General features: G+C 41.7%; 1 protein-coding gene and 1 pseudogene across 5 annotated transcripts in view; both read right to left on the reverse strand.

The window, feature by feature from the left end:
* znf423 (zinc finger protein 423) overlaps nt 1-16,597 on the reverse strand; it is a 129,882-nt gene that overhangs the window by 99,568 nt on the left and 13,717 nt on the right. Inside the window, exons 1-3 of one of the 5 annotated variants that reach the window (XM_061822842.1) lie at nt 10,677-10,906; nt 9,491-9,592; nt 8,930-8,992 (exon numbers count right to left, since the gene is read on the reverse strand). The exons of 1 other annotated variant lie outside the window; for it this stretch is intronic. In XM_061822842.1, coding sequence (XP_061678826.1) covers nt 8,930-8,990 — 61 coding nt within the window. In that variant the 5' untranslated portion in view covers nt 8,991-8,992; nt 9,491-9,592; nt 10,677-10,906. Of the gene's footprint in view, nt 1-4,976; nt 5,182-8,929; nt 8,993-9,490; nt 9,593-10,676; nt 10,907-16,597 lie in introns of those variants that run through there. 3 more of the 5 variants (XM_061822841.1, XM_061822840.1, XM_061822844.1) reach the window with 3 other exon arrangements.
* LOC133502824 (5S ribosomal RNA) lies at nt 4,493-4,611 on the reverse strand (annotated as a pseudogene).

Raw genomic sequence — 16,597 nt, forward strand, 5'->3', positions numbered from 1 at the left:
GGCCTGAGTAATCAGAGGACAGTGTGTGTTTATTAACAGGTACAAATAATAAATACGCAAACTGACACCTCTGGAATAATTAGGTCACTTTGCATATCTGCAGGAATGACACATTCAGTGTGTGTCTGTTTGTGTTTAGTGTACTTTTAGTGTGTATGAATGTGTTTGTGTACAGCCTGGTTAATTAGATAAAGAGAAGTGAATTAGCAGAGTCCACAGTGCAGAGTGATGTTACGCATCCTAACCCCGCCCAGCTGAGTCCCACTAATCACCACTCTTTAGGCTCATAGAGGAGTGCGTGTTCATTGCATGAGGATGTGTGTGTGTGTGTGTGTGTGTGTGTGTGTGTGTGTGTGTGTGTGTGTGTGTGTGTGTGTGTGTGTGTGTATGTGTATGTGTCTCAATACTCAAAGTTTAAATGAGTTAATTGAGGTATGTAGTGAGCAGCCAAAGAATTCCATACCGGATCAGTCAAAGCCAGGGTTAACGTCTACCACCGGCCCCTTTAACCCACAGGATGTCGGTAGAGATTCAGCTACAGCAGGTCGAAGACAACAGAGAGCTGGAACGTGGGCTCTTTGGCAGAAAGAGAAGAGGAAAGCAAAGAGCCTAGAACTAGATGTGAGGACTTCGAATGTTGGGACTATAACCAGAAAATTTGATGGATTATGAGAAAGAGGTTGAGGTTATTTTGAAAGAACAGCTGGCTAAGAATGTCTTGGAAATTAAAAGAGTATCAGACGGAGTGATGAGCCTGAAACTAGAAGTTGAAGGTGTTACCTATAATGTGATTTGTGGCTAATGCCCCACAGGTAGGATGTGACATAGAGGTGAAAGATACAGAGCTAGACGAAGAGGTTCTGAGCATCCCAGATAGAGAGAGTGTCATAACTGGTACAGATTGTAATGGGCACATTGGTGTTGGGAAGAAAGGAGTGATTAAGAAGTTATGGGTAAGTTCGGCATCCAGGAAAGGGTGTTCAAGGGACAAATGGTGATAAACTGCAAAAAGGATGGAAATGGCAATAGTGAACACTATTTTCCTGAAGAGGCAGTAACACAGGGTGACCTACAAGAGTGGAGGTGGTCGCACGCAGGTGGATTACATCTTGTCCAGACGATGTAAGATGAAGGTGGAGAACAGTAAAACAGAAGTGAGGTGTACTGTAGGTGTCACAGAGGAGTTTAAGGTCGAGATGGGACTTCAGCAGGTATCAGCCCTGAGCCCCTTCCTGTCTCCCTAGACCTTTATGGTCACAGATGACGCGGATCTGCACTAAAAGCAGGGACTTGTGGAGGAACAGATAGAAACATGGAAGCATGCATTGGAAAGGAGAGGAATGAAGATTAGCTAAAGTAAGACAATATATGTGCATCAATGACAGGGGTGGAGCAGGAAGAGTGAGGCTACAGGGAGAATCAATAGTGAGGGTGGAAGACTTTAAATATTTAGGGTCAACAGTCCAGAGCAATGGTGAGTGTGGTAAGGAAGTGAGGAAATGAGTCCAAGCAGGTTGAGGCGGGTGGAGCGAGGTGTCAAGTATGTTATGTGATAAAAGAATCTCTGCCAGGATGACGGGCGAAGTCTATAAGACAGTGGTGAGGTCAGCTAAGATCTAAATATGAGGGACAGTGGCACTGAGAGACAACAGGAAGCAGAGCCGATGGTGGCAGAAATGAAGATGCTCTCTCTCATGGAGTAACCAGGTTGGATAGAATTAGAAATTAACTCATCAGTGGCAAAGGTTACATGTTTTGGACACAAAATTAGAAGACTTTGATGGTGTGGACACGTCCTGGGGAGAGAGAGTGAGTATACTGATAGAAGGATGATGAAGATGGAGCGATCAGGTAAGAAAGCCAGAGTGAGACCACAGAGAAGGTTGATAGATCTCATGAGGGAAGATTAGTGCAGTTGGTTTTGGAGAATATGATGCAGGAGATAGATAGAAAAGGAATACACGCTGTGGTAACCCTTAACTGGAGATGCCAAAAGGATAATAATCTTAAGAAAGTTTAAGTTAAATGTTAAGATGCTCCATAGAATCTGAGATATTTTCTGAGATGCTGATCAGGGAGATTTTCCCCAGAACTCTGTTTTTAGCATTTCCATGTAGATGGGATACTTATGCTTACATATATACTCTATGAATGTCCTTGTTTAATTCATATTTTTGTTTAATTTATTTATGGGTGGCTTCTTATTTTGTTAATGTATTGCTCAAATACCTCTAAAGTTGAACAACTTGTAGAACTTGTGGATAGGATAGGAAACATTATAGAAGTTGTTCAACCAAGTTTCCTAGAAACAACAAAATTTGGTGTTAAAATCATCACATTGAATGAATCATAAAATACACTACTGTTTTAAAATCATTTGCATACTCAAAGTCACTTTACAAATTTTAAAGCATCATGGCTAATGTCAAGTTTGAAAATGACCAGAGAAGCTTGCCAGTGAATGGCATCTTTTAAGGGTGGGTGTTTTTCTTTGTTTTATATTGTACTCTGGTTATTATAGTTTTATAACTGGCAATTCTTGAATCGTACTTAAAACATAACTATTTCTTGCCACTGTGGTGGACATTATTTTGGGGAACTCGATTTTTCCATTTTTTTATGATAATCAAAATAATAATGATGATTATAATTTTGAGTCACTTATTGTCATTATTATTATTATCTTTATTATTATTATGACCAGCAGAAATAGCCATACACCATCACCTGGTGTACTAATGAACTGGGAAATGTTACAGTTCTGTTCCTAAGTGAGAAAATACGGAAGGATAGTCCCAAAGCAGGAAACGTTAAATGAGAATAAAACATAGTCTACGGAGTAACTCTGCAAAGGCAAGGGGGTTATTTAAGTGTTACATTTGGCAAGCAAAAAGTGGGACTTTGGCCTGACTCGCACACAGCTGCATGGGGAGATGAATATCTGCGAGCCAAGAAAGCGTACATAAAACACCTACATTCACAAGCACATGTCTGTACAAACCTTTAAGAGGCATCAAAAAGTGTGGAAAAGTCTGTGTGGAGCTTCCAGCAGAATGTTGAGAAAGCAAACAGCCCCGACACAAGGCTTTCATTCTGCTCCACATCATCACTGTAGTCAAATTCACAGGCACCTGGCTAGAGCAAGCAACTTCAGCAGGGCCACCAGCAACAAGCTGTGATGTTCAAATCAAACCCACATCATATTGCCCATGGACGTTATTGATGTGTCTTCAGACGCATGCAAGAAACATGTCACAAAGAATGCATCACACATAAGTTGCCCACAGCAAACTCAGTTAAAGTAGAATGTCATGTTAAGTAGTGGCCACAAAATAATACCACGACATCTTGCATATGTGCTTTTGTAATTTTCTTGTTAAATAAAGGCCACAATAAAGCTGTGTCCACAGTGTCCTTGCCAAATGGGATTATTTTGTGAAAAAAAATTCTGGCACACGACCCCATTTGTTGTCTACATACAGTAAAAGGAAATCCCAACATGTTCTCTTGCTGCCTGTCTGGTAAGATCTATAAGTTCCATTAGCAATAATATACCATGCCCACTAGAAAGGTTTTGTGATAAATTATACAACTTTACTTTACTTACGTAAAATGTGTATTTGAAATGAGAGCATTAGAATATCTAGAGACTTTTTCCTGGCTACGTTGGGCATCTTGTTGCTAGCCAGAATTCAAACGGTTTGCACACACACACACACACACCACACACACACACACACGCGCGCATGCACACACACACACACACACACACACACACGCACGCGCGCATGCACACACGCACACGACTCCAAAACAGCATTTCATACATCCATCAATCCATATTCTGATTTTGTTTTATCTTATTCACTTTATCTTCACTGTATCTCACATAAGATGCGTGGCTTTGTATTGTATCAGTAAACTGGAATACTAGAGCTGAGGAAAGCCCACACAAGTATCCATCCATCAGGACTTATCCATCCAGTTTTTTTAGCATGCATCTCCTCATTTGGATCTTGACGAAACTGCAGTCTATCCAAGATGACATTGGTTGAGAGACGGGATTAACCTTGGGTTGTCATTAGTCAATCACAGAAATCATATAGATAAACAACTTTTCACACTTACATTCAGACCCGTGGCAATTTTAGTTTTAGGGGGAGGTATCGAGCATATCCTGTGAATATCAACCCAGGCACAAAGAGAATATGCTCCATACAAAAAGGAGCTAAACCGAGAGTCAATCCCTGAAACTCTGACTTTTAGGCAGCAGTGCTATCCACTGTACCATCCTACAGCACTATAACGACAAAAATACAATACTGGTTTTCCAACTGTATCACTGCTGTTTTAAATACTTCTTTTCCTTTTGGCTTGTCCCGTTGGGGGTCGCCACAGCATGTCATCTCAGATAAACGCATATTTGTTTGGCACAGTTTTACGCCGGATGCCATTCCTGATGCAACCCCTCTGCATTTTAGCCAGGGATAGAAGCTTACAGCACACGGTATTCCCAAGAGGTCTCCCATCCAAGTACTATCCAGGGCCAAACCCGCTTAGCTTCCGAGATCTGATGAGATCGGACGTTCTCAGGGTAGCATGGCCATAAGCCTGCTGTTTCAAATACAACAAACCTATTTCTTAAGAAAGTCTGTTGTGTTAATACAACATGCATTTCTCGCTGGGTTTTCTGTTTTACAGGAAATGTCAGCACAATGGATTATTATGTTGTAGTTCAACAAGTCAAGAATAGTTTAAAAAAATGGCTGCATTGAGTACACTCAAATGCACACTTACACACACAAGCTGAACAGGTGCAGCTGGACACAAAAACACAGCCCCCCCCCCACCCCCTGCTCTCTCTGGGGAATCCCCCCCACCCTCTGTCTCGCTCTGTTTGTTAGTGTGTTTGTTGTGTGTGGGGAGGAGTGTGGGTGTGTGTTAGGTGGCTATATTAAGAAGCCATCTCTCCTCACCTCTTCCCCTCTGCATCCGACCTCATCTTGTTTCCCCCACGAATGCTTGTCTCTTTGTTTTGACAATGCAAACATCCACCTACCCTGCCCTGCCAGGAGGAGGGCTGTTGAGACACAGAGCTGCAATTGCACACAAAAACACACACATACAAACACATACACATGCCCTCCCATTCACACATTTCCAGGCTCGTGGGAAATAATATGTCAAGGGAGAGCACCCAATACCCAACACCAAAGTCTGGAAACAAGAAAATGAAAGAGGCGCTTACGGCATGAAAGTGATGTTGAAAAAAAAGCACGAGAACACAGTCTTTATTCACAAATACCATTCTGTAGATCATCAAAAAAAAGTTTACTTGAAAACAAAGTGACAGCTGCTTACCTATTTGAATTTTGGTGCACACACATAGAGGATATCGACAAAGAGTACAAACCTTTAACAAAGGGTTTAAATGCGGCAGTACAGACAAAAAGCCTGTGCATTGTTGGAAGCAGGCAATAATCGTTGACACACACACACAAGAACTGTTTTCCTGTGGTATAGCCTTGGGGAAATTAAAACTACATTATGGACCTCAAGAGAGGCAGCGAGAGAGGGATAGGGAAGAGGAAAGGAGAGTGAGAGGTGGGGAGGGAGTGAGAGAGAGAGAGCAAGAGAGAGACAGAGAGAGAGAGAGAGAGAGACAGAGAGAGAGAGAGAGAGAGAGAGAGAATACAAGCGAGGAAAGACAGCAGACAGGCAGGCAGGCAGGCAGACAGGCAGACAGACACTTCTTTTTGGCCATCACAAAGAACCAGGATGAGAAGTTATTATTCCCTTTAGGTCCTCCATCCCTCAATAATGTTGACCTTACTTTCTCCACCCATTCCCATATGAATGGAATTCCATTCATTCTAACTGTCTCATGTTTCTGTACAATTTGTTGCACCAGACAATGTTCTGATCAGGTGACATTGATAACTAAAGTTGAACATCAAGGGGATGAAGACAACCCATTCCAGGTTGTTAGTTGACCACCAATTTGTTAAAAATAAAAAATTCTACCAGATATGATGAAAATGTAAATCCATTCCATTTTCAAATAGTGCCACCAAAAAACTATTAATGTACATTTGAACCAAAACACTTTAATATTATTCATTAAAATAAAACTGTCTTCTGTTTAGCGGCACTGTAAAATAGTGATTAGCAAGTATAACAGTCGAAATGTGCCCTATTTGAACTTCTGCTCGTCCTGTCTGGAGTTGGCAAATTCTCCTCGTGCTCACATGGGCTTCCTCCCATGTTTCAAGAATATGTTAGGTTAATTGAAGACTCTTAACTGTTCATAAGTGTGAATGTAAACATGAACGTTTATTTGTCTTTATGTACCCTGCGATTTGGTGCCAACATATGTGCCTGCCATTTGCCCAAGGTCAGCTTGTTATAGCATTCAGGCTAATGAGGACGAACGGTATCAAAACAAAAAAAAAATAATCAAGGGATGGATTTTTTTTTAACTTTGAAAATGAGTTGAGAAAAAGAAATGTTTTGCCCAGTTAAGTTTTGCCATTTTGGGCTTTTTTGCAGGCTTTTAGTCACGCAAAATTATGCACATTATTCAAGCTGTGACCAACCAACAATAATGAAATAGGTCTTAGTCTCCCACATTCTGCTTGGGGAGCTGACAAACCTTTTCCACAATGACTCATTCACTGTTTCCGCATTACTCTTTTGTGAAACATTAAGTTTATATACAATACGGTGGCTTTAGAGGACAGACAAGACGTAAAGAAGACTGTATGGCAATGCCTAATCATTTCCACTTTGCCTAATTCCCTGTCCTAAGACAGTTGGTGAGCAAGGGAACAGGACGGGAAGCAAAGGAGGAGTGAGGGCATTCTGTCCCACTGAGAGGAAACAAGGCTATAGGGAAGGAGTGAAAAGAGGTGGTGTGGCACCTTTGGCCTCAGAGTGGTCCTCTGTGGGGCAGAAAGGTGAAAGAGAAGGAAGAAGAGGAGGACATGGTAATAGAACAAAAGAACGCAGGAGATGTAGGAGTTCGGGAAGAAAAGATTGTAATGATGCAATTCCCTTCCGAGTCGCTCTCCCACCTCCCTCTTCCTTCCCTCCCGTGGGTCTTTCCAAACTCAACACACATTTTCCAAGGAAAGCAAGGGAGAAACAGAGAGAGGGAGAGGGGATGGAAGCTTGTAAATTTAATAGCAGGATGGGGTGGTAAATTCTATTTCTTTAGTCTGTTCGGTTTTTTTCCTCTTGCTGATTTGCTCAAGCAATCCTTACTGACTCCCACAGAGTGCACAAAGCAAGGTATATTTACTTGATATTCCCACCAATTCCTATCTTGGATCACACAGTAATCTGTCAATAAAAGTTAGAATGAGATCCAAAGGAAAAGAAAGAATGACAGTGACAGAAAGAAGCACAAATAAACACACCGAGAATGTCAAGTACCATCCTTGCAATCTGAAATGTAAGAGTGGCCAAATGTGAAAAAAAATAGAGCAATTTGTTTTTTAAGAGGGGAAATACTGGAGATAGCACAGAGGTGTGTGTGTGTGTGTGTGTGTGGTGTGTGTGTGTGTGTGTGTGTGTGTGTGTGTGTGTGTGTGTGTGCGTGTATGCCATGGGACTCAAGCTTCCTGCAGGAACTGACACACACAGCAGTTCTTGTGAGCCACCCAGGACCTCAGTCAGCACCCCCTGAAACACACGCACACACACAGACGTGGACCCGTATAGCTGCCCCTGGAGGAGCGTTAGCTCAGGTCTGAGTGAGCGGGAGGGAGGTGATGAGAACAAGGATGGGAAGCTTTGGTACGTCAGACCCCCTAGGGTCATACTTTCCTATGCTTGTGTCCCGGTGGAGCAGAACAGGAGGCAGGGCACGAGAAGAAGCAGGGAGAGTGATAACTCCATATTTACCACATTCAGCAGTAACATATTTCCCTGCTGGGCTGCAGTCAGAGGAAGTGTTTTAACTGTTCTCTGATAGGCTGTAAAAAGTAGCCACAGCTGGCAAACACCTACGGTTGTCCGACTGTTTTTCCCGCCTGTGGGGAATTTTGGGATTTCATCTTTGCTAAGCACAAACTGTAACAAAGAGGGGAAACTCGTGATTTGCACAAGGACTCATCGTCTTCCACAATTTTTTAATTCAATGACACTGTTCAGAATTTCTTTCTGTTTTTTTTATGAGAAAAAAATAATTAGACATTCACTGTCCTTGGTTTTCATGGAATATGCCAGTGATTCACAACTAAACAATATGCGAAGTAGAATATTTCAGTATGTTTGATTTCATTTTTAGTCTACCACACAAAACAGATATGAGCTTTTTCACTTTACAAAAAAAAAATAAAAGGGCATTTTATTCTGCCCTAAATTGTAAAAATCATTATACTGCAAATATCAAAAGACAACACAGGATAGCATACAGTATATGAGAAGTGTGTTAGAATGCAAGGAAAAACTAAATCCTGTAAAACAAAAGAGGCAATAAAAAGCCAACCATCGCTCTGACTTCTTCCCAGTATATCACCATACAACAGAGACCAGTGAAAGAGCACACACATTTCTCCTGTCTTGCTCTCCACGTCCCCTTTGTCATATCTCTTTCCATTCAGTCTTACTCTAGAGACCACTGAGTTTGCTGCTCTTTCCACATTTCGCTATGCTTCTTTCAAATCTCCTCATTTCTCTACTTTGGTCCCCCACCCCTAAGTAGTTTCAACAATCTCTCCATCCTAATCCCTCCTATGTTCACTCCATCTTTGCTCTCTCGCTCCAACAGTATCCCGTGGAGAAGGCCTTTAAAAACCATATGGAATTGAAATTACAAGCAGCGTGCCGGTCACTGCATTTGTGCAAGAAGGATCTGCATCTCGTCAGCTTCACGACTATGTGACTGCATGCATGAGAGTGGACGTATGAGTTTGTAAATACAAACCTGTCTGGGCAGTCGATTCATCCCAGGTCCTTCCACATTCTGAAAGCTCCCCTTCTTCCATTGCTGAGAAGGAAATTAAAAATTAGACAGAGAAAAACTAAATCTGTTTGGTCTGAGCGTTGAGGCAAATGCATTCTCATTAAAACAGAAGGCACTCAAGACTGTGCCGGTGTGGCCAGAACCAAGACAGCCTCAGAACGAGAGAGATCCCAATCTGATCATGGGGTCGATATTCAATTGATTGACGTCGGGTGAGAAAGTTCATTTTCTGACCATTTAAAAAGTCACAAAATGACAAAATAATCTACAGGTACAAATAGCTTGCCAAATTCAACATTAATAGCTTTGTTTTATAAATTAAAAAAAAATTATTTTACAATGTTTCTAGAATCATTGGACACACTAAGAAGTCTGATTTGAGCTGGAATGTGACAGCGACTTCCTGGGTATAACAGGAAGGAGGAAAGTACAGCTGGCACACAAACAGGAAACGGCTGAAGCCACCACACAATGAAGCTTCCCGTGCACACCCCCTTCCCGACACGATTCTTCGTTTCTCACCTCTGATCTCCCTTTTTCTCCCGACTCCCACCAATGGAAGTTTTTAATTCATCTCCTCATATCTTTCTATCATTGTCAGTTTCCCTTGGGACATATGGAATCCTTGCAAGAAAATCAAAACAAGAAGTTATAAATCAATGAAGGGTTTCTTTTAGATCAAAGCAGAGCATTGCCTTTTCCAAATTTGGCGCCCCACATACAATGACATGCCAAATATCCTGTCCTCAAAGTTTATCGGCTCTCCCACTCCAAATGTGACCTTTGAGCATGACGTTTAAAGAACCACTGTGAGAAGCAATATCATAACACATTGCAATTTTGTACATAATATCTTCAAAGACAATATGATGTGGTACAAAAAGGCAAAGTGCTATATTACTTTCAGACTGAAACAGGACCATCACTCCACCTGCATACATACATACATACAGATGACACACATGATAAACTCTAAAAAGGTGAATTAAAACCCTTTACTCCACACGTATAACCATCCATTGCAGTCTATCTTTTAATGGTAGGATTCCACTGTTCTCATTGTATTTTACTTTAGACCTTTTGGAAATTATAGCTGGTGAACCTAAAAGAACTGGAAGTTTTGTAGCTCATAAAAACTACTATTTATTGATCAGACTGTAGGGAATACAGTGTGTTTCATTAGCCAAGTTTTATTTAGATTTCCACATCCTCCTCAGAGATACACACGGTTAGTGTGAATCTTGCTCACACCAGGGGGGTCGTCGGGAACATGTGTGTGATTTTGAAGCCTAAAGACAAGTATATACCATAAGCAGGAAAATAAAAGTGAGTATCCATTCATTTAGGATTTATGAACTAATACGTCCATTTTCAACAGCACTTATCTTGGTTAGGGCCACGGGCCGCTGGAGCCTATCCCAGCTGACTTCTGGCGAAAGGGTGGACTGCACATTGAACTGATCGCCTGGCAGTCGCAGGGCACATATAATTACAGAACTCACATTTACATTGTAACTGAGTGGGAACTGAACCCACGCTGCCAGCACCAAAATCAGGCAAGTGTACCACTACACCATCAGTGGCTTTCTGAGATAATATGTTTGAAATTCTGAGAATCTTGGGCAGAATGCATTTAAATTGATGAATAAAATACTGTAAGTCATGATAAATGGATGTTACACACGCACAGTTGTTGCTGTTGCCTTACCTCAGTCCAATCTTTGACATGGTGAACGTTTTTCCATGTTGTTATCGTAAATGTTTGCAAAGCTGTTGTCACAGCACAAGCCCACCGCACTGAAACTAAAGACAAATTAACATCTCTGTTTCCACAATCTGTAATAATTACACGAACCAAGCTGAAGCCTATCCCAGCTGACTCTGGGCAACAGGCAGGATACACCCTGAACTGTTAACCAGCCATTCGGACACATATAAACAAACAACCATTCACATTCGCACCTCCGGGCAAGTAAGAGTTTTCAATTAACCTACCAGGCATATTTTTGGGATGTGGGAGGAAGCCCGTGTACCCGGAAAAAACCCACGCAGGTATGTAAATAACATACAAACTCCACACAGTGGAGGCAGGGTTCATACTCAGTCTGACCAAAACAATTTGAGGGCTTTTTAGAGGCATTCTTAGGGGCTGACACGAAAAATTTAGGGGTGACAAGGAAAAAAATTTAGGGCCGACACGAAAAATTTAGGGCCATCATGGGAAATCAAGAGTAAGGAAAAAAGACTCACCCAATGGTGCCATCAACCGTTCTTGGTTCATCAAATGTTCCAGTACCTCAGTACCTGTGACAGTGATCACCTGTCGCCCCTTGTGGTAGTTCTCATTGATATGACCATTGTTAACGTTCTCACATAACAGCATACAGAAAAACTGATTCTAACTACAATTGGAATTATATACACAAATGTCTTCTAGTGATGTCTGTCTCAGCACCCCTACTCTAGCTCCTTGAGCCTACACAGTGCCTCCTCTATTTGTTGCTGCAGAGGTGCCAAAGTGGCTCTCTTGTCCTTTGCTCTGCCTCTGAGTGCATTGGCCTCGGTGATGAACCTCAGATTCCTCTTTTCTTCTGCCTCCTCACACAGCCTGTCACCCTTCTCAATAAGCGTAGATATGTCAGTCTCTATTCTGGCTTTTTTGGCTTTGAGGCAGTAGAGATGAAAAGTTGGCAGCGATGCCAAATGTAGCCAGGTATGAAGTCTTCCTTTCCCCACAGTGGTAGTTTTTAGCAATGTCACTGTCTGGGAACATGACTGCAAACACTTTCGAATTATTTTCACGAGATTTGTAACTGTAATGGCTGCAGATCACTTTTAAAGTCCACACGGTCGCTGCCATTAACGAGTCCGTCTTCGTGTGTTGAACTACGTTCATAAAGCCTGACTTCTGGCTGGTTGAAGTCGATGGCTGGACAACTGTAGGTGCGCATGCACTGCAAGTACCACTGCCTGAAGTTGATGTTTCACTATCTTGATATTTTAGAAACAGATTCATACCAACGGAAGATGACAGAGTCTTTGCCAAATCAGCGTGTCTCCTGTTTTTCCGGTGCGACTTTAGCGCTTTGACGCCCATCTTTTCAAGCTTGTAAATCTGCTTGCACAGATAGCAGTAAAACATGTGCCGATCTTTTGGATCTTGACGAACCCAGCTCCCAAACTCCTTACTTTCAACCCAAGCTTCTTGAAAAATGCACTTCCCCGTGACACAAGTTGGATCGATGAAAGAACTACGCTACTTCGTAACAAAGACGAAGTGAAATGCCTACTCACAGAAACAAACAATGGAATATCGACAAGATGGCAACTAGTTGTCAACATGGTGACTTCCGTTGACAATTTCCGGCTGTTTTGGACACCGGACAGATCGCTATTTTTTTCTAAATAAAAGATTAATTTTTTTCGGGAGAATTTTGGCGGTAGAGGTCCTCCCTTTGATTTTTTTTTTATTTAAGGCCTTTTTAGGGGCTTGACCAGTTTTCGCAGATTTTTAAAGGACTTTTAGGAGCCCCTAAGTGCACCTTCGAAAATTTTAGTTGTTTTTAGGGACTTTTAGGGCCATGTGCGAACCCTGTGAAGGGTATATTTGAGCCCGGGTCTTCAATATTGTAACTAATTGGCCACTCTTCCATGATACTATAATAACTTGGAAAAATTGCAAATGTATTGAATATGAGATTATTTTGCAGGTTCAAAAGCTGTAAGGATCCAAACAATGTATGTGGCATCATGGATTCAGGGCAGCTCTTTATAAAGTGAGAACTGATACTGTTCGTCTGCACTCTCTCTCTGTGCTTCTGTTCAGATCTTAAATTCCTCTGCTGCCCACTCCCTTGGTCTCCATCTTTAGTCTGTTAAATCTCCACTACTGTCTCCACACTTGTTGGTGTTCCCTGACCACTGCTTGGTGTCGTTCATGCTTCTTCCATCATCCAATCTTTGTACCGTGAGCTCATGTCATCCACAGATCCCGCATCATTCACTCCTCATCCCTAGTCTTTGTCTGGGCCCTTCCCAACGAAAGCTGTTACATCCTTAACAAGTAAAGCTTTTGTCTTTTTTTCTTCTTCCAAAACAACATGTGTGCGCACACTCCCCACACACACTGTATCAGGGCCACTTATTCCCAAGGCAGCCCAAGGCTTTGGTGTTCCCAAATCTAGTTGATGAACAGGTCACAGCAGCCAATCACGCACCGGCCACAAGGCCCAAAGGGGCGGAATGTGGGTCAGTGCAGCCAATGATAAGATGCTTTTCCCCACGAGAGGCAGGTGATTGACGACTGGTGCTGGACAGATGTCAAGAGGGTAATTGTCATCCGACTCCCTCACTCTCTCTCTAACTCTTTTTGTCCCTCTGTCTTATCTGACTGCCTCTCCTTCTCATCCCAGACGCTTTCTTCTCTACTGCGTGCTCTTGCCTCCCCTCTCCAACCTACTTCCTGCTCTTCACCTCCTCTCCCCTCCCCAACCTGCTGTGTCCCCCCAGCTCCACGAGGACCCTATCATTGGCCGCCCTTCCCGTCCCCCTGGAACGACTTTATGACACTATTGGCAGAGAATTGATGCCAATCTTTATCCCCAGCTCACGACCCCCGGGAGCCTCCCCAACTTCAACTGCCTGTGTCAAACACACATGCACATGGAAGGCCCGCTAGTCGGGGGACAGAGCCAGAAGCTGATTAACCAAATACTTTTATCAGCACTAAAACCGCTCTCAGTGTCTGCCTGCAGTTGGAACAAAACAGCCTTAAAATACAAAACCATGCATCCACATCCTGCGCGCCAAAGCAGTTTGAGGTTTGGGACCGTTTGTGTTTGTGTGCTTTTGTTTGCAAGTGTGTCTGTGTGTGTTTGTGCAAAGGGACAAAGGGTGCAGAGGGCTTAGATGGATGGAGGAGAAGCAACATCACCAGAAAGCCCGACAGAGAAGCTTCATTTCACCATCTGTGTTTTTTCAACTGTCTTGTTTGTTCTCTGTTCTGATCCTGGTCATATCTAACACCATCCAATTTTTTTGGCCAGCATACTACTTTCTTCAATAATCAACTCATCCTCCTTTTGCTCATTATGCTTTGCTCAAGTCTTTCTGTACATGAGGTCAATGTGGTTTTACATCAAGCTGTGCTATGCAGCGGAGTTGCCACGTGACCTCTCCAAAATTGGTGCACATACACTGAATCACATAAAATTCCCTCAAGCTCCCAAGAATACACATAAGCATCCTAGAAGTCACCGAAATTGTAGAAAGAAACAAAAGACACAAGGCATGCAAAAATAAAGATGCATCATACGCCTTTTGTAGTGTTGACTGAAGAAATACAAAATTCTATGAAAATTAATATATGATTTTGCACAAAAACACACTAATGGTTACAATACAGGAGCACAAAGGTTCCTCTGGGGGAAAAAAAAACATCACATATACAACAACAAGCACAGAGTTGATGTTCAGGGCCAAACAACACAGGATGAGAATAAAGAACCTCTCAGATCTGACATTGTTTTGTTGTTTTTTGTTTGCTGTCAGAGATGTTGCACATAGTCAATATTAGAAGACAGAGCGAAAAGAGGAAGAACGTGTGCGTGCGCTTGTCTTTGTGCGGCATAACCCTTAGCATCACACTTTGATTTGCTTGTGTGTGTGTGTGTGTGTGTGTGTTGTGTGTGTGTGTGTGTGTGTGTGTGTGAGCGTGTCTTTTGTGTATATGCATGGGCCAGGGAGTGAGAGAAGGAGGAGAAAGATTAGGAGTAGTGGCCAGGAGGAGGGGAGAGAAACATTCCTCTGGAGTACCTCTGCTCTGGGGAGGTACTCCAGAAATAACTGGAGAAATAACTACAAGCTCCCCCAGCAGCTTCCACTCTGCCGGGGACACACAAGTCAAACACCGTACCAAGTTCAACATTGGTAAGACAGACTGCAAACATGAGCACAGACTGGGGAGGAAGAGCAGAAACAGATCACATGCAAAGAAATGGAGGAGAACAAGCTAGAGGGTGGAGGGGTAGGGAGGGCTTCATAATTGCCTTCTCATGTAGTACAGGCTGGGGAGCGCTTCCTGACTGAAGGCACCAATTTCATGCTTAGGCATTATTTAGCTTGATACAAACTTGATTAGGAGGAGAGCAAGACAGAAGTACAGTACACACAGACACACAAAGAAACAGAGGAAACAGCAAATAAACTGATGTGTGTTATTTCACAGGGCTGGTGGACAGATTACCCCACAAATAAAATGTACACAATATGTATGCTCGGAGCATAAATTATTTTGAAACAATATTGGAGTCAAAATTAGCAATCAAGATTATTCCTCATGTTAGGGAAAAGTTTTCATCATCCAGCAATGTCCGCATTTTGAATGTTAAAAAAAAATAAAAACCAAAATTGCAATCAGGATTCCAACTCAATTATGTGGGCAATCCTATCCTGAAGACTTTCCAAATAGCTCAAATAAATAGTAATACATTTCATAAAATTAATCAAAGAAAATTATGAAGACTTAGAACAGTTATTATTACTATCTGGCAAGTATTGTTAAATCCCTTATCATACAGCAACCGTGCTCTGAAGCCATTTTACCATGCCTTATATCCAATATGACGAATTGATGAGCACTATCATCCAAGTGTCTTAAAAAGTATAAGGCACCCAGAAAAAAAAATCTAAACTTAATATTCTTAAAGGAAAGGAAAAAAATACTTTAAGAATAAAAGCTTCATCTCCCGAGAAGATACATTTACAAGAATAAAGTCACAATATTACGTAAATAAGGTGGTCAAATTAAATCAAAGCTCCAATTTTACCAAAATGAAAAAAATACTACTAATAATAAAAATTAATTAGTAAACATTTCATCTCATCAACACCATCTTTGTTATCATTATTACAAGTCTTTACTTTCGGCTTGTCCCTTTCGGGGTTGCCACAGCGTGTCATCTCAGATGAACGCGCATATATGTTTGGCACAATTTTTACGCCGGATGCCCTTCCTGACACAACCCTTCTCAGGGAGTAGAGGCCCCAGTGGGATATGAACCCACAACCCCTGGTTTACCAAACCAGTGCTCTAACCACTGAGCTATGGGTTATCATTATTACATGTGGTGGTCTCAAACTATTGTGCTTTCTCATAATATTGGACTTATTTGTCCAAACTATTGCAGTACTTAAAATGTAATCTTAGCAAGATAATTATTCTCCAACCACTTATTTCATTATTTGATCTTTTTTTTTTCTTTTCAACATCCCATCTTGATAACAGGGTAAAGGAAGTCTTATTGCAATGCCTAAAATGTATTATGACTAAATAATGAGCTTTTAGGAAGAGATAATAGTGAAATGCAGGCATGTAATATTGTCACTGTTCCTGTGTAATGCCTCATGAAAAGTTTATTAAGTACTTACAAAGAGTACAAATTAATTAATAACTGAGCACTTCATAAAATATTTGTAAGTGTACTATTATTGTATTGTATCTTGATTTCAGTGCACCCCATTGTAATTATTGGGTAGAATAGGTGTGAAAATGTACTCCATAAGAAACTTAACATTGCTGCTAAGAAGCAAAGGGGTTTTACAATAAACAAACATGTATTTTCTCTTCAA

The sequence above is a fragment of the Syngnathoides biaculeatus genome, chromosome 6 (genome assembly GCF_019802595.1).
Source record: "Syngnathoides biaculeatus isolate LvHL_M chromosome 6, ASM1980259v1, whole genome shotgun sequence".
NCBI lineage: Eukaryota > Metazoa > Chordata > Actinopteri > Syngnathiformes > Syngnathidae > Syngnathoides > Syngnathoides biaculeatus.